Below are 22,112 nucleotides of genomic sequence, written 5' to 3' on the forward strand. Positions count from 1 at the left end.
AAGAGTGAGCATTGAAGTCTATCACCCCCCTGTTACCACTTGTGGGTTGCAGGAATGGGGGTGGTTTACCACTGTGTAATGCAACATGCTATAAACCACATAGGTCCCTGGTTAAGCTGACTGATCTCTTACATTTTAAAATCAACCTTCCAGAGCTCTGGCTATCCATATATTTCCCATTTTCCCTTTGAGATACGTACGTGCTCAAGTAAAAGCAGGACAGCCATCTGTTCATGAAGCATTTACTTCGATTCCTTGCTTGAGCACAAGGTTGAATTAGGAGGTCTGAATTGACCTGTCCAGCTTGAGGAATCTATTTTTCTAACCCACAGCCCTCCAGTACTGTTAGACTGCAGCTTTCATCATGCCAACCACAGTTAATGGGAGGTGTAGTCCAAAAGAGCTAGAAGGTAGCTAGTGATGCTGATGTAAATAAACATTGTCAGTATAGTTTTTCTGCCATCATATTGTGCCCATCCCTGACACATCACTCATTGACCACAGTTTATTACAGATTCCCACACCTGCAATCTGTATTGATATTTTTACAAGTTTGTGTATGTAGATCTGAGACAGAAAGATGTGAAATGAGCCATGAAGAACTGGTGCCGCCCACAATGTTTCCATCCTATTTTCTCACCACTCATAATTTTCAAGTCCAGCAATTGCAGCCACAAGAATCATTTTTTAAAAAAATGATAGGTTTTCCTCCCACCCTGCCTTTTAAGCACTGATGCCTATTGGAATGTATTTCCAAATAGACAAATATCTCTTCTGCAGCATGATTATCCTTCTTGCTATCTCAGAGGAGTCCATCATATAAATTGCTTTTCATAAAATAATAGCTTGCTTTCAGGAGGACAGCCAGTCTTACAGGCTTCAGCCATGCTGAAATGTACGTGAGTGATGGCTTTCCATAATCAACAGGCAAGAATCAGTGGCATGCAGTGGTCAATTCAAGAGTTGATTATCTTTCCCAATTATCTGAACCTATTACAGCTATATCCCTCTTCATATCTCATACAATTGAGTTTTCTTTTATCTAGTCTTGACTCAGGTTTTCTGTGTCTCAGTTCAATATTAATTAACTTGTTTGTTTTGATTAGTGCTACGCTATTCCATTCACCTTGTTTTTAATTGGTCAATTTGTGACAATGGGAAGAATTCGAAGTGAAGTGAATGGTGGAAATAGCTGTACAAATGCTGTTGTAAGTTCATAGGAAGAGAGGGAAGATTGCCATATTTGAGAGAGGGAGAAAAGTCTCATCATTCACCCGCCCACATTAAGACAACCTCAAAGTCTGTGCAAAATTATTTATTCCGTAGAAAAGAGGCAAAACAATCCTTGCCTTGTTTTCAAGGAGTAAAGATCTCTACAAAAGCTGCAGCTCTACTTCAGAATATGGCTAAAAGACATACTCATTTACTTGGTGTTTTATCAAAAGCCTTCTTATCGTAATTCACAAATTAAGACAGTTCACTTCCATCTTGGTTGCTATATTGGTTTAATTTTACCTGAATTTGTGTTTTTCAAGTTTCCTTCCCCAGAATGGGATACGGTGACCCCAGAAGCAAAAGATCTTATCAACAAAATGCTTACAATCAATCCTGCCAAACGCATCCATGCGTCAGAGGCCCTCAAACACCCATGGATCTGTGTAAGCAGTATTTACTTCATTAATCAGGTTTTGCCCAGCAGTCATGTGGTTGGAGGCAAAATGCAAGGTTAGGTATTTGGTTACACATGCACATATACATACACACCTTCTCTATTCATTTTACTATTTTGCAGCCTATTAACTTCCTCCTATAAAATCTTAACTCAGTATTGTAGCTTACCCTCAGACACACAGAATTTATACCACAGTGGTAGAAGAGATTGGACAATCATTTGTCTGAAATGATAAAGGATTTCCTGCTTTGAGTCGGGAGCTGGACTTGCGAGGCCCCTTCCAACTCTGCTATTCTGTTAGCTGTGTTTTTTCCTTTGTTCTCCAGAGTACTGGGTGTTCTGTAGTGCCAATACATGAGGTTTCTGTTAAAGGGACGTCTAAGATAACAGCTATAGGTTATCCTCATATAGCAACTGCCTCATTTAGTGACCATTCATAATTACAACAGTGATGAAAAAGTATATTTGTGTTCAATCATATTTACAACCTTCACATAACTGTAAGCAAAGGAAAGCTGAAGTGAGATTGTAAGTATTGTTGCATTTTCACTTAGTGACTGCTTCACTTAATGACCAAGTTGCCAGGTCCAATTGTAGTCACTAAATCAGGAATACCTGTACTTTTAATTAAGCAACTAAATTAAACTTACAAAGCAGAAGATATAAAAGCAGGATCTGAATAATATCTTGGAATTGATAATCTGTGATCAACTTAAAGACAAAAAGGGTTTAAAGATCAAAAAGTCCCATATGTAGCGGCAACACAAATTAAATTGATCTTAAGTAGTGGGAAGGAACATTGTTATTCTGACTGGGAACTCGAATTGTCACTGACTTCTGGATGCATCTCCAAAAAAAGAGTTATATTAAATAACAGTGTAGATAAAGCTGCTTGCATTGAAACATATACTCTGTTCTTGTCTTTCAGCAACGCTCTACTGTTGCTTCTATGATGCATCGGCAGGAAACTGTAGATTGTTTGAAGAAGTTCAACGCAAGAAGGAAACTCAAGGTAAGAGGGCAATTTTTTTACAAATCCTTTTGTTTTCTTTATTTATTGTTCTTTAAATAGCTGGCTGGGAAAATAGCATTCCAAAAATATATTCTAACTAATCCGTACTAATTAATTTTATATGTAAAAGTATCCAATTTACATGGATATCAGCTTTTATTCTTCTTCTTTGTGCAGATTTTGTATTGCCTTGTGGCAGAATTTGATGTCAGTACTCCTTTGTTTTAATATTCAAACTAATAAAATAAAGCCAGTTTCCCAATTTGTATGTGCAAATTCTTGCTCTCTGTGTGTGGGAGTACAGCATTCTCAAAATACTGAAGATAATGTAGCAGATACTGATTATCTGAAACCACATTTACATTGAGCCCTAGAGAGATTTCTCCTTTAATATTCCTTTTCCTCTCTTTTCTGTGTGGGGCTGAATGTGTGTTTAAATATGTGTACTTTGGAAGGGTGGAGGGAAATTTGTGTTCATGAGTGAAATTGAAAATAAATTGCAAGCATAACTCCCTTTTTAATATGATATTGTGATGCTTTTTTTTTAAAAAAAAGTACCAAGTATTGTCAGTTTATGTTTTTAATTGAGAATACAACTGACACATACTTTTACCATATTTGAAAACAAAACTTCAACAAATGCAAGAAGAAAAGTATACTGTCTATAAATACTATATATTATGATGAATAGATTTAGGAATCTATTTTGTATTTGATATTTAAAAAAAATCATAAGGTTTTATCTTCTAAAATATTGGCATTATGTTGGATTTTCAGGGAGCCATTTTAACAACAATGTTGGCTACAAGAAATTTCTCAGGTATGTGCAGTTCACTTCTGTGTCTCTGTATTGTTAACTGTAGATATGCATTCATGATTTTAAAAAATCATCAATTTGTTCACATACTATTTTGTTTGTTTTGCCAAATATATTTTTTTATTTATGCATTCTCCAGTTATAAATGGAATGGGATGAAATAACCATTTCTTATCATTTCATTCTTTCTACAATGTTTTTTCTAGCTTCTTTTGATATTACAGCTGAATATTCCGCAAGATTTGAAAGCATTTATTAAAATACACAAACTTGAGATTCACAACAAATCCTTTCCTAAATTTTGTTTTATATTTATATTGGAAAAGAATTCTATAATTAATTCTTGATAGACTTTATTAAAATATTTCTGTCAATTGTTGAGTTACGTTTTCCTTTTAAATGTGTTTGGAGGAATATTTGGGTACATGATACGAAGGATTTTTCTTCAGTATTCAGTCAGTCCTCCTTCTGTATTAGATTACATCCTTGCCATATGCAGTATGTGATGAAAAACCGCTTGTTCAAAATGTATGGTAGTTGTCTGCTAGACTCCTATGCTAGGTATATCAGTTTCTTCCATAATCTCTTCATTGTGCCAAAAATATAATTTGAGCAGAAGTTCTGTGATTGTAAGCTTAAAATGCTTCTGATATTTAAGTTTACTTATATTGTTCTAGATAAGACTTTTCCAGCTAGCATGAGAAATGACAGTAGGCAGTATTACAGGATTGTAATAAGTCAGCCAGATCTTTAGATTGGAGTTGACATTTTTGTCCACCTATCAAGTACCTTATACAGGCAGATGTTATTGTTTCGTAATATTAAAGGCATTCTCCTAGAATAATATAAGCTGTTCCAAACATCTGGCTGCCTTTTGCAATTGACTTATGGCAGTTTTGTCAATGTGAACGATGCACGAGTGATGCTATAGATTGTTTGGAATTACACCCAAGGTGCCGATTACTGTTGGTACTATCTTTGCTGTCTTTTGCCATAGTCTTTCTAAATTTTCTTTGCAGGTCTTTGCTATTTTGTGTTATGGTTGGTCTCACAGTCGGATGTTTAAAACTGGTTTTGGCATTTTTGTCCACCTATCAAGTCCTTCCCAAGGACTTGTATTATTATTTTTTATGGTTTGACGCATAGTCAGCCAGATGTTCAAACTGGATTTGGGATTTTTGTTCATTTATTTTCAAGGACCTGGGATAGGCAGATGTTTTTGTTTGATGGTGTTACAGACAACAGTGTGAAATCATAGCTGTCAGTTCTTTACTTGTTGTTGGTCTTCATATACATTGAGTTCTTCCCAAGAATATAAAATGTTGTAATGTATAAGTATAGTATATGTGCAGATTCAAGCAAGTGGTCAGTTTGATACTAAGGAGAACTTAGAACTAAGGAGAAATTTCCTGACAGTTAGAACAATTAATCAGTGGAACAACCTGCCTCTAGAAGTTGTGAATGCTCCAACACTGGAAGTTTTTAAGATGAGACTGGACAACCATTTGTCTGAAATGGTATAGTTTCCTGCCTGAGCAGGGGGTTGGGCTAGAAGACCTCAAAGGTCCCTTCCAACTTTATTATTGTTATTGTAATTGACAGGTAGAAATTTGTCAATGCACAGATTTTCTAAGTGCCAACCAATATTGTTTGGTATGATGCCTAGAGTGCAAATAACAACTGGGCTACCACAGTCTGTTTATGCCATAATCGTTCAACTTGGCTTTTCAGATCTTGATATTTTGTGCTCTCCAATTCTTTGTCTGCTATTCCACAATTCCCTGGTATTGCCACATCAATTATCCACACTTTGTTCTTTTCAACTACTGTTAAATCTGGTCTGTGATGAACTACGAGTTTTATAAACATTGTTTGCAAAAAGAATCAGTGCAGACTTCTTGCACAAGCTGAGTATATGATCCACTATCCACTGCCTCTTTGCACAATTTGCACTTTGATTCATTTGACAATTTTTCAATTCTGGCCTTGATTATATGAGTTTAAATAGCTTGCTCTTGAGCAGCCAAAATTAAACCTCCAGATTCTTTTTTAAAATCTTCCAGTCATAAGCCATTGCCAAATTTTATCTTTATCCACCATTCCCTTGATCTTTTGTAGAAATTGACCTTAGAATGCTTTTTCTTGCCAGCATTCTGTTCTTATTACATCATTTCAATATTCATGTTTTGTTTCCTGCACATTCAGTAAGTTCCAATTTTTAACCGGCAATAGTGCTTGTTCTTGGCTGTCTTATATGTAATCAGCCAAAGTTTGCTTTTCTTCTTTGACCATTTGTTTTTACTTGAAGTAAACATCTACCTCCATTTCTGTGGGGCAGGTATAATCTATCAATATAGGATGTAGTGCATAGTAAATAATCATTAACTTTCTTGTTTTTCAGTTCAAACTGCCTGGTTCAGTTTGTGTCTAGTTAATAATTCCAGGAGTGTTTTGTATCCAAGGTATAGTCCAGGTATTGATGGCTGTGATGGTGTCTCCACCATCCAGTTTTGTCTTTAGCACTTTTCTCTCTCTAGATGTATCCTTTACTAATCACATTTTTAACTTTTCCACATTTATTATTATAGTCATGCACTCCAATGTACTTTGGGCATCTTACAAAATATTACTGAATTTATCTGCTTCTGTCTATTTACATGATATATATTCAAGTAGATGGATTGGTGTTCTATAATAAGATTATAAAACAAAACTAAATACAATTATAATTTAAAAAGCCAAGTTTCAAGATAAGATGTAGAATAGAAATATGAAAAAGTCATATTTTCAAAATTTAGTCATTGTTTGCTCAGACGTCTTTTTCACTTCTCTTGTTTTACCCTTTGTTAATTGGGATTTTGAAAAATATGGAATTCGGCATATATTGTTTTTTGTATTCCTTTAGATTTTAAATCCATATTTGTACCCTACTACATGGAGACCTTTTTTAAAAAAAACAACAACTAACTGATGGAAATTATTTTGAACTTCGATGGAAACTACATAAAAAATACACAAATTAAATTTGAAAACTTAAAATAACCCAGTGATAATTGATTCATGTAGAATAAGAAAAAAAGCACAAATACATACAAGTGTATAATGAATTTATGTGTTATTTGGAACACCAGGATCAAGATCAATTCTTTTCTTTATTTCTTTGTATTCACTCTTTCTACAATTCCATTAGTGGCAGAGAGGTATACACCTCTTACATGTAAAAGTTTACTTTTTTCAAATTTGGTAATGCTACTCCATTGTTCAATCTAATAAATTCAAGCAGAGGTTTAATATAGAACAGCTTCCAAAGCATTTGGAGGGAGGATTGGCCCTTCATATCAAGAGGATCCCTACATTTATAATCTATAAATCTCTTCTATTCACAGAAGTTATGCAACCAAGAAAAATTAAGAATGTACAAATCTCCTAAATTTTAATAATTAAATATATTTATAATAATTTTGTCGGAGGAATTTAAACTTGCCATTCAGGTGGCCATTCACTGTTGCCTGTTTTGATAGCCAAAGGAAGCCCTGCTCTTTCATTTCGTCTTAATATGTATATTGAAGTCAGAACAATTTTATAATGATTTCTGAATAGATGTTCCAAATGGTTGTTTCACTTAAAAATGAAACTTTCGTGAAATACCTATTTCTGCTTAACTATAGATGGAGTTCCAGGAAAGATTCCTTATCATTAAAGATTTATAACAGTACCTATCATTTTCAGCACTTACTGGTCCACTATGTCAAATGTGATTCTGTATCTTGATTTAGCTCTTTACTCTTTTCTTAATCAAGAGTTCTGTAGATCAGTTTTTGGTATGAAACTAGGTCATCCCCTGGGGTACACCTTGGAAAGCTTGCAAGCGTAAACCAAATGGGCTAGTAGTCTTAGGCAGCCAAACTGCCATACACTAAATAAATAATAATTGTAGATCAATTCTTTCATTCAACGTGTGTTGTTTGTTAATACATGTCATGGTACCCAGTGTATGTAATTTAAGACAATGTGGCACCCAGATATCACAAGGGCATTTGATTTTAATTTATTCATTTTCTTTTTGTACATGTTGTATACAACATGCTACTCTCCCTTTTTTCTTTTAGTAATTTTTGTGCATTTCAATTTAGTTATAAACATATTTTACTTTTTCCCCCTTTTGATTCTTCCTGTAATGTAGAATATTTGTTTTTGTGAGGTAAGGTCTTAAGAAGCTGAAACTCCTAAGAAATGCTTGCTCAACCCATGTGATGTTCTCTCGCCCCTGTTCAACATCTATATGAAGCCGCTGGGTGAGATCATTCGTGGTTTCGGGGTGGGGTATCATCAGTACGCTGATGATACCCAACTTTTTCTTTCCACCCCGAACCAACCCAGCGATGCCCTCGCCGTGATGTCCCGTTGTCTGGAGGCGGTCCAGGTCTGGAGGGTGAGAAACAGGCTTCGTCTCAATCCTGCCAAGACTGAGTGGCTGTGCATATCGGCATCTCGGGTTAACCAGACCATTCCACCTTTAACCATGGGGGGGTGAGGTGTTACCCCCCGTTGATAGGGCTCGCAACTTGGGCATCCTCCTTGACTCCCGGCTCAACTTTGAAGATCATATAGGAGCCGTGACCAGGGGGGCTTTTGCCCAGGTTCGCCTGGTGCGCCAGTTGCGACCCTATCTGGACCAAGATGCCCTACGCACAGTCACTCATGCGCTCGTGACCTCCCGTTTAGACTATTCCAACGCTCTCTACATGGGGCTGCCCTTGAGGACCACTCGGAGGCTTCAGCTGGTGCAGAATGCGGCCACGCGAGTTGTGATGGGGGTTTCCCGATACTCCCATGTAACACCTCTACTCCGCAAGCTGCATTGGCTCCCGGTTGCCCTCTGGGTGAGGTTCAAGGTGTTGGTGATGACCTATAAAGCCCTAAATGGCGAGGGTCCGGGATATCTGAGGGAACACCTGCTGCCGGCATCAAGCTCCCTTCGTCCAGTGCGCTCCCACAGAGAGGGTCTTCTCAGGGTGCCGCTGGTAAAAGATTGCCGGCAGATAACACTCAGGGGGAGGGCCTTCTCAGTGGGTGCGCCTGCCCTTTGGAACCAGCTGCCAGTGGAGCTTAGGACTGCCCCTGACCTCCGTTCATTCCGCCGGAACCTGAAGACCTGGCTCTTCGAGCTCTCTGGCCCAGGCTGAGAATTTTAATTTTAATTTTAACTGGGGTTTTTATTTGTTCAGGGATTGATATAATTTTTTAAATTGTTTTTAACTTATGTATTTTTTGTTTTAATCACCCTGTAAACCGCCCTGAGTCCTTCGGGAAAGGGCGGTATATAAATATAATAAAATAAAGATGGCAGAGATGGCAAAGATATCGGCCTATTTGAAAGATCATTCGCAAGAACGCTATATTATGGAGTGGAGAAAATGGATTGAGTATATCCAGAACAAATACGGGACTAAGAAGTTTCATGTAGCATTTGAATAAGTCTTCCTTTCTTTTTTCCTTTTTTTTATATATATATTTATATATTTTATATTAATAGTGTTTGTAGTTATCCTATATGAGCTAGAGAGTGATAGATTTTAGAGTTTACGGTTGTTAGCATATGGTTGTTTATGATTCTTTTTTTGTTTTTTATACCTTGTACTTAGCTCTGGGAAGTCGGGGGGGGGGAGGGGGGGAGGGGTAAGGAGGGAGGGACAGGGGAGGGGTAGGGGGGTTTGTTAAAGATAAAATGTATGATAAAACTTTTCAATAAAATAAAATAAATAAATAAATAAATAAAATAAATGTTGTTGCCTTTTGTATGCTGCTTTAGAACAGAACAAAATCTTACAGAAAGTACATCATAGTATCATGTTCAATATCCCCTCCATTAAATTGTCTATTGCTTATGTGACCATGGAAGTTTATAGCAGGATGACATGTTTCAAAATCCTAGATATTGAGGAGGAAGGCTGAGGACGCTTCGGGGCACTGCTTGTCATGGCTCCCATAACTTCCAGTTTCAGCCTCATATTCAGAGTAGTTCGTTCAGTTTGGATGTACATTTTACACTTTGTTACAATATAGCTTTGATGTCTGAACAGAAACCCCTCTTCTGTGGCATCTGTAATAAGCTACAATGATATCAAAACAGATGCAGTATGATATTGCACACAAGTCACAACTATGTATTTGTGTTACGATGTCTGACACAATTATTTAAATCCAATCATCATGATGCACATCCTTATTTCCCATACTTGCTTACTTTATTTTTCCTCTTTAGGAGGAATCTTTCTTTAGTTTTATCTGTGTCAAATTTTTCATGGACCCATTTACATAGAATACAAGATTCTTTTAACAAGATTTATTGAACGGGATTATGAAGATTTCACAAATCTCGGTATCTGGATTGACAGCCCAGTTTTTGTTCCACATTCTAAAGAAAAAACTCAGTCTCTTATGGCTCTTGTGTGAACTAGTGAAAAGGCTGTTCCCTTACATGGTAAATGTACAGATACCATTTCAGTGTTCTTAGTATGACTGAAAAAGGGGGCTGTTTTAATATTTTATGTATCAATTTTTACTGCTAAGCTTGTAAGCCGCCCTGAGTCTTCGGAGAAGGGCGGGATATAAATGGAATTAAAATAAAAAATAAAAATAAAAAAATAAAACTCATATAAAGTATAGGCTTATAGGTTTTGATTAATAGACTAACATTTAACCACAGTTTCTCTTTTTGTACGATACATGCACAAGGCAATTTAGTTAATCAGGATTAAGACCATGAGGAGGCAAAGACTTGGAATGCATTGTCAATATCAGTCTCTTTCAATAAGATGCCCTTTAGATACATTGACCTGCAACTCCAAGAATTTTTAGCCGAGATGGGAATTCTGGGAAGTTATACCAATTTGGGTGGAGAAGGTTGGTGTAGATACTTTCAGTAATAAAAAGATGGGAAATATGATTACTAATTCAAAGCAAGTCCACAATTTTCATCACTGAGATAGATTTGGACTTTTGTGCTTGATATTGTAACCTAGCATTTCAGCCATTGCTCTACAACACTGTGAGTGTTGTTTTAAATGCAGTTCTTAAAGAAGGATGAATTCATTTGGATCCTGTTAATATTTCCTTCTGCCACAGAAGAAAGTTTTTGGAAAGTGCAAAGTCAAATTGTTTATGCAGATACAATCTTGTATATTTTTTTCTTTGCCATCTTGAAAACAGAATTCATATCCATAAAATATTTCTGTTCAGAGCAGAAGTTAATAGTGCCACAGATAATCCTTCACTCTCATTAAGATAATTGCATTTCTGTTTGGTAATATGATTTAATTTAGAAACCCATTTGCTCAAAATGGTTTGTTAAATTTCTAGTTCCAAATGCATTCATAATTTGAAAAGTTACTTATTTCACATGACAAGTAATGTTATTGCTATACAAACTTCATTTATATAGCAATAATGATATCTAAAGAATAAATTCTAACAATATTTTAGTTATATTATTAATGCTAATTTTTCATATATCTGTTAATGTTATGCTCATATAATTTCAACAAGCATACAAGTGAGGGTGGCACTGAAGAATAAGTCATATCTGCCCAATTTTCCAAATCTGATTTTCTCTTAGAAAAAAACAAAATAAATAGCTAGGTCATTTACAAAAGCTTATCAAATAGATTCATTATTCTTAAGTGTACAACTTTTACCTTTAAAAAAAATATATCCAAGGACATGCCACAGGGTCATAGGTGTTAACACGCACCATTCAATCTTCTTTTAATCTTTCTGCTTTGTTCCTTTTTGGAGGACAAAATGTTGCTTGATACTTCTTCCCATCTTCTTTTTTTTTATTCTCCGCTGCTGAGAATTCCTAAATCACATGATCCAGTTCTTGAAATCTTCCCCAAACCATTAGGTAGAAATGAGGAGGAAAGGAAATGAGCTTCTGGAAAATCTCAATTTGATCAATCCCCTTATAGCTTGGCTTTCAACACCATTTTGCCAAGCATCCTGATTGAAAAGCTGACTGACTTGAATTTTCCCCCCTCCATCTGAGATTGGATTAAGGGACCGGCTACAAACAGTGAGGGTCAGGTCTGTTTTATCCACCCCCCTGAAGCTTTGCACGGGCTTGCCACAGGACTGTGTGCTTAGCCCCTACCTGTACTCACTGTACACATACGATTGTGTATCGTCTGACCCGTCTACTGCGATCATTAAGTTCGCAGATGATACTACCATAGTGGGTCTTATTACAGGTGGAGATGAAACAGCATACAGGGGGGAGATACAAAAACTATCCATATGGTGTCTAGAGAACAACTTGCACCTGAACATCGGCAAGACAAAGGAGATGGTGCTAGACTTCCGGAGGAAAAGAGAGGCTTTACATTGGGGGGGCTTTGTGGAAAGAGTTTCCTCCTTTAAATTCCTGGGAGTCTACCTCTGTGAAGATCTTACCTGGAAAGTCAGTACAACCCAGGTGGCCAGAAAGGCCCAACAGGGACTCCACTTCCTCAGGGTCTTGCGGAAGAACAGGATAGAACAACGGCTAATGACCTTCTTTTAACGGTCTACTATAGAGAGCATCCTCTCGCACTGTATTGTGGTTTGGTATGTGGGTCTGACAGCCGCAAATAGGAAAATATTACAGAGGGTGGTGAGCACAGCACAAAACATCGTGGGCTGTTCCCTGACACCACTGGATGACATTGCCAGGGCTTGCTGCCTTGGAAGAGTGAGGAAAATTCTCAGGGATGACTCACACCCTGGTCGGTACCTCTTTACTGTCCTACCATCGGGTAAGAGATACAGGAGTATAGCCAGCCGTACCAACAGGCTGAAGAACAGCTTCTATCCATGGGCGGTCAGGCTCTTGAACGGGAAATAACTTTATGTATGATTGACTTGCGAGGCTGGTGTGTTTGTGAAATTAGCTCACATGGTGTAACAAGATGGTGGGTTTGTTGTCACTGTGTTTTGGAGTGGGGGGGCACGAAGGGAGGCTCAGCCAATCTCAGTGTATAAATGGTTGTGGCTATATTTTATCATTTATATAGTACTTTATAATAGTAACAATAGCCTAATCTTTTTATAGATGGAAGGATTTACAGTAAGAAAAGTTTTTAAACCATCAAACAATAATGTAAGATCATATAAAATTGTGACCTATAATTTTCTGCAGTTTTGTCTGTTTCTCCTTTTTGTGTACTTTACATATCAAAATGGCAACAGTTTTGAGTAAGAGCTGGATATTACATTACATTTGCTTTCTTTTACTAGCAACCAATTGGGATTGTGCTAGATGCTTGATAAAATCTACATTTAAAATGATCACAGTAACTGGCAGAAACCGAATCCACCCTCCATATTTTCCAAAAAGTTTTGGATGACTCATAATTGTTGTTTGTTTAAGAAAGATATCACACTATTATGAAAAACCTTTGTTAAGAGATGGTAGAAAAATGAAATGGCAAATTATGATAAATTCACAAAATTAAGAAAAATATTTTTCAGTTTTCTTGTTAAATTAGTTAACTGACACTATTTGTTTCCTTCTGATTTATAGCAGCCAAGAGTTTATTGAAGAAACCTGATGGAGTAAAGGTAAGTTACAAATATAAAGGGCAGCTAATTAGTGATAATTAGCTAATTGGTGATAATCTCACTAATTTTTCACTTGCAAATCACCTTCTGAATTCCATGCCTTTCGGCAATAACTGCTCCTGTTCTTCATTTAGAAGTCTATATATGTATGCACATACACAAGAACATGCAAACAAATGTGCACACACATATACACCCAAACACAAACAGGATGGTATCATCACTGCCCTGTTGTTTTTTACAGTGAAGGGACGCGGTGGCTCAGTGGGTTAGGACACTGAGCTTGTTGATCAGAAGGTCGGCAGTTTGGCGGGTCGAATCCCAAGTGCCACGTAACAGAGTGAGTGCCTGTTACTCGTCCCAGCTTCTGCCAACCTAGCAGTTCGAAAGCACGTAAAAATGCAAGTAGAAAAATAGGGACCACTACGGTGGAAAGGTAACAGCGTTCCATGCACCTTTGGCGTCTAGTCATGCCAGCCACATGGCCATGGAGACGTCCTCGGACAAGCGCTGGCTCTTCGGCTTTGAAATGGAGATGAGTACCGCCCCCTAGAGTTGGAAACGACTAGCACGCATGTGCGGGGGAACCTTTACCTTAAGAATACAGTTCTCTTTCTTTTTGCTTTTTTTTAACAGAAAAATAAGTTAATAGAGTATTTTTCTGAGAGGCCTTTGGGTCAGCAAGTAATATTTACATAGAAGTAGGTGAGGCAAGGATAAATTATAATTACTTAGTTCAAAAGTCACATAATGTGTTTTACTTGTTGAATTTCTTAATATTTCAGAGTTGCATATGTTTTGATTTTCCTTGTGGCCTGCTTAGAGTCTCATCTTAGGAAGGGGCAATACATGAATTAATGTGTTTTTTAATTAATTTACTTTCTAGTCATGTTAGTGACTTATCCCTTTCTAGCCATTAAAAATTATCACAAAGTTGGTCAATCATTGACCTGTATACTGCAAGAAAAAATCAGTGTATCTGGCCAGAAAATAATGCATTTTAGGATCTCAATTACAAGTTCTGATCGAGTAAGCAATATTAGTAAGAAATAGAAGAAGGTTGTGCTTTCCTATATGACATAGAATTTCTGAGCCTCTGGCCCTAGAATGGCATACAAGGAGAGATTGTTCCATGTATAATGTTTCAGGTAGTACATAAAAATTAGCTTAATCCAAGATTATTAGCATTAAATGAAATGTTTCACTTGTTGTTAGAAGTGTAATCTCTATGGATCTTTCTGTTTATTTGAACATTCTTGGAGTTAAGTTTCTACTCTTGAATTTTTCTTTTCTTGAATCTGAACCTTTGAGTAAAAGACTCGTATGTTTCTATTAAAGTTGTGATATACATACATTTATATATTTCATGTTTAAGCACGCTGGTAATCTTAAGCCAGCCACTTTGAAACAACCAAATTCAATATGATTTATTTCTGGACCCGGCCGGTGCATTTCCCAAGATTAGCTGGACCTATTGAAGAATGCTATTTGTGGTACTGATTCTACTCCTTTTTCAACTAACCCCAATAACTATGTCAGATTTCTCTGTATCCAAAATCTATCTCTTCCAGTGAAACGAAATGGCTGCTTCTTTCCCACTATTGATCAATTCAGTAGAAATGTCTTGCCTTAATGTATCTGTAATACTGAGTCCTTCGGGAGAAGGGCGGTATAGAAATTCAATTAAATAAATAAATAAGTATGCCCCAATTCAGGTAGTTCAATAGTATTTTTATTGCAAATCTCTAACAGTCTCGGGTTAAAATTGTTCTATTTAAACAGATGTGCTGATGATAGTTACTACCAGCAATTTGCATTATTATTTTTGGAGTGGGGGTTTTATGACAAGTATTCAGAATTCTTTCTCATAACTGTTCTGTTAGGGCACCGTGAAAGGAGAATTCATTTTTCAGTGCCTATCAAAGAGGAGATTCTATTCATATGCAAAATATTTCTCCCATTTCTGCAAATTGGGCATTTTTAAAATAAGCAGCCAAACTACAACAAACATGTTGTTCTCCATGCATTGATTCTTTAAATCCAACCAGTCATATTTTCTTCTTTTCCTTTCTCTCTGACTGGTCATATCAGAAAAGGAAGTCCAGTTCGAGTGTTCAGATGATGGTGAGGAACTTTATCTGCCAGACTTTTCATCCTATGAAATGTTCACACTTAGAAATGAAATAGATGTATTTATCATTGAGTTGGTAATGTAACATCAGAAGCTACAAGTCTTTTAAAATGCACACTTGTGACTTCTGTCATTGTAGTGTTACATCCTAAATAAATCATTTGCATTTTTTACACACTGTGCAAATATTGGCATGAAACTGATGGAATACTGGCCATGATCCTATTCCAGTATAGTAGCATTGTTATTTGAAAGCCTTCCATATTTGTCCTATAAATGTCTTGAACTTAAATCAGGTAAATTTCTGGAAGGTAAAGAAAAAAAGTGATTACATTCATTCCACTAGTCTTAGAACCTGGCAGGAATTTGGAGGTGTCAATTTAAACCATCACTGGAGCCACTATCCACTGGTGGGTATTGTGCAGTATTTATACCAAATAATACAGTTTCTGTTATCACATACTTGTTTTAAATATAATTGAGTGTGATAGATGTTGAATCAGATAATTCAATTGAGTTTATTTCTGTAATATTTATTTTATCAATACAATTACTCTGGTTTTTTTTAAAAAAATAAAAACTGTTTGAAAAGCTAGCTTTTTTTCTTTCTAGTGTTTTAATGTAGAACACCATGTTTACTATGTACTTAGAACTGCAAGCCTGTATTCATAGACATTTATCCATAAAAACAAGGAGCAAATAAAAACAAGTTATTAACAAATGTTGCAGAGTATCATAAATAGTTAACTCAAATTTTAAAAAAGTAAAATGACATTGGTGAACAGTAAATGTTGAATCCAACTTGACTATGCTTGTGTGTTTCCTGGGAGATTTTAAATCTTTGTTAAATTTTTAGGTGATTTAAATATTTTTATAATATTTAATATTGTGGCAAAATAGATTAGATGTGTGAATCAGTCAGCTAATATTGATTTTTCCTGTCAGAATAGTTTCCTTATTTTTCTGTTTCTATCATATTTGTAATACATCTGCAAAAGATGCACTCTGTCTAAATTAAGACAAAAGAAAAAGTATTTTTATCCTACTGATTCGTGGGATATCAGTCTTCACGAAAGGGTCTACAATTCCACATTCATTTTAGAAGGTATTGGTTAATATTACTTTGGAACCATAAAATTTTTAATTACGGTAGCTTCTAAAACCTTTTTCTAAATCTAAGTCCTTTTAAAAAAAGTATATGAGATTATATGCACTGAAGGTGATAACTATCATTATTAATAAAAATAATGCTCTTCATTGTAATTTCTGAATGGTTTGTATATAATTATAAAACGACTATGCAGATAAAACGCGTGTAAGTTCTAAAAGGTATTTACACCATTGATGTACAGATTTACATTGTAAAGTATTTTCTGTTGGCCAGATATCCTTCTTGAAATTAAAATTGCTTGACTAATACTTAATATTTGATTCCTGCTCAGGATTTTGATAAGCCACATTTTTCTTTTTGTCTGTGGATATTTTCCTCTATTTTTAAAGTACTAATTTTGTGGTATGCCAGCTTGTGTTCATATTAACTTTATGACTTTCTTTTATTATGAGCTTGCTTGAGATTATAAGTTACTTTCATGTTATATAGAAAAAAAAGCATGAAATTAGTTTTTTCACCCATCTGTTAATTCAAAGTAAATTGGTAATTTTAAAAAAATGGTTTCATTGAAAGGATACAAAAGTTCCTGAACAATATAGGAGTGGCACATTGTCTGTGGACATGTTTGTTATGTTTGTAGATTACTTAAATTGCCATTTACAGAGCTTAGCTAGTATGATTTTTGTCATACTGCAAGACCCCATTTCTAAAAAAATGATTACTGTTTATTATTTATACTGTATTTTTTGTTAAAAGCATTGTGAATATTTCCCATTTTAAGCATACTGTAGGTCAGGGATCCCCAAACCCCGGTGCGTGGACCTGCACGAGTCCGCAGCATGACAGAAACCGGGCTGCACAAACGAGGAAAAACCTCTCTATGGAACTGGTCCGTGGTGCCCAAAAGGTTGGGGACCTCTGCTGTGGATGGTTAACGACAAACATAGTTGATATATCCCCCCGCCACATTGTTATATCTCACATCTATGCAAGATAAGCCATCACACAGTTTCAATCACTCCTGTGAATTGATTTTTTTGTTTTATTTTTATGGGTGACACTCATAACTTCTTTTCGCCTTAAGCTATCCTTTGAATTCCAAATTGTTACCATCTTCCCTTTAAATAACCACTTCAGATTCATCATCTGTGGGGTTTCAATGTTTTACTCCCATTCGTGCTTTTTTAAAGATAGTAATGCATTTGACATCCAGTGTAGTCTGCCTGAAATATCACTTGCATAACCAATAATAAGTCTAAATGTGACATCATTAGCTGATCTGTATTCATATAATGTTGGTCAAAGAAGATGGGTGAAAAACAACAGTATTATTGTAAAAGTCTTCATTTTCTTTGTGTTGGTAGAAATAGCAATACAAAATATTCTGTGTTGCTAATCAGGTAAACCTTTTGTCTGTTCAGCTCTATTGTTTTGATGGTTGCTTCCATTCTCCAATCTCTATGTTTCTCTGTGTTTATGCTTGTATATGTGGGTATGCAAGCATACATATAGACACACATACACCTGAAGCATACATATAGACACACATATACCAGATGCCTGAAATATATATATATATATATATATATATATATATATATATATATATATATATATGTATGTATATATGTATATATGTATGTATGTATGTACATACCCGAAAAACCAAGGATCCACATACAGGCACCCGCGAAAACCTCAGAGAACAAATATGTATATATATATATATATATATGTGTGTGTATATATATATATATATATATATATATATATATATATATATATATATATATATATATATATATATATATATATATATATGTTTTCTGAGGTTTTCGCGGGTGCCTGTAGTATGTGGATCCTTGGTTTTTCGGGTTTTTCCCCGCGTAGAACTAAAGGTGTAGGCGCGAAACGTTGCGCCTACACCTTTAGTTCTACGCGGGGAAAAACCCAAAAAACCAAGGATCCATATATATATATATATATATATATATATATATATATATATGCATGATAGTTCTAAATTTTAATTTGCTTATATGATCAAGAAAAATAAGTCAAATTTCCAAAATTATATTTAACACGTGAGGCAGTTTTTTAAGCTGCAGATACAAAACATGCATTTAACACTAGTTCATAATGTGGATTAGACAAATTTTGGTTGAAATGATCTTCTATTAATTTTCTATGTAATTTACTTTAAAATTTGCTTGACAACTAAAAAAAATTATATATTCATTGTTATGAAAACTGTATGTTAATTATTCAACTGAGCAATGTTCATTAATTCAGTTCATGCCTAAAGTTAGATTTCAGGAAACCAATCTTTCTGACTACAATGTTTATTAAGGCTCAATATAGAGGAGATATTTACTATAGTACTTAAGTAATAATAAATATTTTATTATTGACTGAAGTGATTTTGTATCTGGAGAAAAAAATATATTGTGCTGAAAATTTAGCATGAACTTTAGATAAGAACATTTTTCTTCCTTGATACTGAGTTAACATAAGTTTTCATATTTAGAGATATTACTTAACAAAATAAAATTAATATTTTTCTGAAGAAATTGTTTTCTTATAAGTAACCTTGCCTGAGGTTGGATGGATGGATTCATTCATTTATTAAATGTTTATGCCACCCATCACCCTGCAAGGTGAGTCTGGGCGACAGAGTCTATTTAAAGGTAGATACTGAATCCATGTGATCAATAGCAAGAAAATATTGCCTTGTGTTTACAGTAGGAGACTGAGATATATGTCAGTCTGAAAGTGAACTCATACCTGAGATACTTCTTCAGTAATCAACAGCAAGCAATGGTTTGATTTTCAAATATTCTGAACTACAGTTCCCATATTTTTTAAATAATTGGCAATGCTAGCTAAGGTTGATGAGATTCGAACAAAACATCTAGAAAACACTTCGTCATGTTCAGTAATATCTCATATAAATGTGGAAAGTGACAAATCAGCTTTTAGAAATGTGGTCCTATCTAAATTTACATTAATAACACATTGCTTAATACAAAATATTTTTAAGAAGCTGCTTTGTAACATGTTTGAAATATAATCTGTAAACTTCCTCCTATACAGCAATGTTAAACTGGATTGAAAAGATGGTGCAGTCGTTTCTCTTCTTGCCATTTTGTTGCTGTAAATTCATCTGTTTATCTTTATCATCACAGAGCAGCTATTCAATAGCATTCTGTAGAAGACAGACTCAATAGCATTTTACAGAGGCAGATATATAGATATGATTATGTGAAGTGAGAGGTCTAAGGCTTGTTTTGTTTCTATTTTCTGCATATCTACAGATAAACAACAAAACCAACGTAGTAACCAGCCCTAAAGAAAATATTCCCACCCCGGCGCTGGTATACCTGGCTTTATCCTTCACTTGTTTTTGAGTTCCATTTCCATCTTTTTTCTCACTCTCTTTCCTTTGTCTTTCTTTCACTTGTTTGTTTTTTAATTGTCGAGTTTTCTTCTTTTTCTGTTTCTTGGGAGCTGGGGATTGTACTTCTTAGGAGGTAGCTTATTGTCAAAAAGTGTGTTTCTAATTAGCCGGTGTACCATGGAAGCGGATGCACTTATGCAGTAACATTGATCGCTGCCACAGTTGAGTTTTCTTTGCATGCTGTGTAAGAAAGTGAATAGAGTGTGCTTTTGTGTTGCCTTTAGCTTTTTGCCTGATTGCTATTTCAGTATTTACAAATTAGGTTTCAACCAAATTTCTTCAATTTAAGAAGAGTGTCAAAGTCAAGGAGAGCTAATGAGATTATTGCTAGGCAACAACCAAGTAGACCTTATTCAGCTTTTCATTCCTTTACTTTCTCTGCAGGACTTTGCATGACTTTGCTTACTGAGATCTAGAGGCATCGAATACCGAAAGCGTGCGATATACCACAGTTATCTTTTATTATATAAAAATCATTGTGCTGTAATAGCCTCTGCGGGGAATGTGTAACTAATGATTTGGCTATTTATATCATAACCTTGCTTCTTTTGTTTATTCTGATTTCTCAGGGCTATGTGGGAAAGCTTTAAAATTAAACCCTGTTTTTATTAATTGAAAGACCTATCTCACCTTGCATATTTCATAAGTTTGAAGAAATTTTGTTTTTGTCAAGTTTTGCAAGACACTCCTATTTACCTGGTGGTACTAGCTTGGTAAGATATGTCTCCAAGGTATTTCCCAAATGCCTTTGCACAAATTATGAAAACGCCTAAATCCATCCCAGATAGAAAATGTTGGGCTCACATCTAAAGATTGTGTGGCCCTTGAAGACTCTAAATGAAATGAATTAGAGGCTGTCAGCACTCCTTATTGCTTCTTGGGTTGTTGCAAACGTATCAGTGCACATGCAGGGGCTTAGCCTATTATGGTACCCTGTATTTTTGCAACTTCAATTGTGTCCTAGTTAATTAATATATTTTTCCCTCATGGAAACTGACAAAAAATAGGATGGTATAAATGATGTAAAGACCTGGATGGTCATATAATGATCAGTGCATTTGCTTGAAAAATTCAGTGCCTCTCTAGATCTCCAGAACTTCAAAGCCCTGTGAGTTTCCAGATCATCACTAAGATTTTTTGCATGCTGCTACAGTATAGATATGATTACCTTTCTAGCAGTTTGGCCAGTAACATCCTCTGGCAGCGGTTAACATTGCTTTAGCTCTTGTCCATACTTAACACATTTCATCTGGTCATTTCATTCTTCCTTCTCTTACTAATGAAAATCTATTGACCAAGAACTGTTTTTTCTCTCTATTTTACTCTCACTCAGGAGCCCCAAACTACAGTAATCCACAATCCAGATGGAAATAAGGTATTCAGTAAGGGGAACTCTGCTCTGCTCTTTTCAAGTTCCATGTTCCATTCAGTTTTCCAAATCACTATGTTAATACAAGTATTAGCTAGGAAATTAATTAGGAATTCATGAAGTCTGTAGAGCCCTGTGCCATTTGTAACTGGATCCTGATGATCACTTTTCCTCGACCCCAATAGAGGTCAGATAGGTTGAGAATCAAGAAATTGTAGTGCGAGCTGTTTAATTCTTCTAGTTTCTATTTCAGCTTCTGGTTTGGAATAGGAAAAAAAATGCAGTTTTCTTCAAATGCAGGATGGTCTTTTTTAATGCAGTAATTACTAAAATTCAAGGAAGACCCTTGGAGGTCTGTTTTGTCTTCTGTTTCTCAGCCTGGTCATTCATCTTTATGCAATCAAACTAGGGATTCTTTGACAAAGCACTGCTAATTTTAAATTCCCTGGTGGCCATACCTTTGTATGCATTTTAGCAGATGCTGTTCTCATAACATTGTAATATCTCTTTCTCCATAGAAACTTGAATACAGATTATCAACTATGTTTGGTTATTTATTTCTTGATTGATTGATAAAGTTTATATGGCTGTCTATCTCATAAGAAGTGGCTAGGCAGCATACAGCAAAAAGTAGAAAAATAGTAAACATATCAAAAGCAGTCAAATTAAAAAGTTAAAAATGCATCAAACATAAGAGATTGGATCAGGCAAGGGACCTACCTCAAGATATCACCAGTCGGATCATCATCTTAAACTTTTCCAGTTATGAACAGCAATTCTGTTGTTGGCAGTCAAAATAAATTTATGTCCCTTATGTTCCTCTTTGCCTTCCTGGGGATTCCAATAGCCCACTGCATATAACAGGTTGATACAACCCTTGAAAAAGATGTAGGACCAACCAAAAACAATATGGTTCATACAAGTAGCTTTCCCTTCCTAAATGGAA

The 22,112-nt window shown here is 35.5% G+C and overlaps 1 protein-coding gene across 4 annotated transcripts in view; it reads left to right on the forward strand.

The window, feature by feature from the left end:
• CAMK2D (calcium/calmodulin dependent protein kinase II delta) overlaps positions 1–22,112 on the forward strand; it is a gene marked incomplete at its 3' end in the record, with an annotated part of 168,582 nt that overhangs the window by 97,602 nt on the left and 48,868 nt on the right. For 3 of the 4 annotated variants that reach the window (XM_083367090.1, XM_083367087.1, XM_083367088.1), the window contains exons 10-14: positions 1,536–1,658; positions 2,601–2,684; positions 3,462–3,504; positions 13,061–13,098; positions 15,190–15,222. In XM_083367090.1, the coding sequence (XP_083223216.1) occupies positions 1,536–1,658; positions 2,601–2,684; positions 3,462–3,504; positions 13,061–13,098; positions 15,190–15,222 (321 nt within the window). The remainder of the gene's footprint in view (positions 1–1,535; positions 1,659–2,600; positions 2,685–3,461; positions 3,505–13,060; positions 13,099–15,189; positions 15,223–22,112) is intronic. The other variant, XM_083367089.1, reaches the window with a different exon arrangement.

Source organism: Vipera ursinii (genome assembly GCF_947247035.1).
Source record: "Vipera ursinii genome assembly, chromosome: 7".
Taxonomy (NCBI): domain Eukaryota; kingdom Metazoa; phylum Chordata; class Lepidosauria; order Squamata; family Viperidae; genus Vipera; species Vipera ursinii.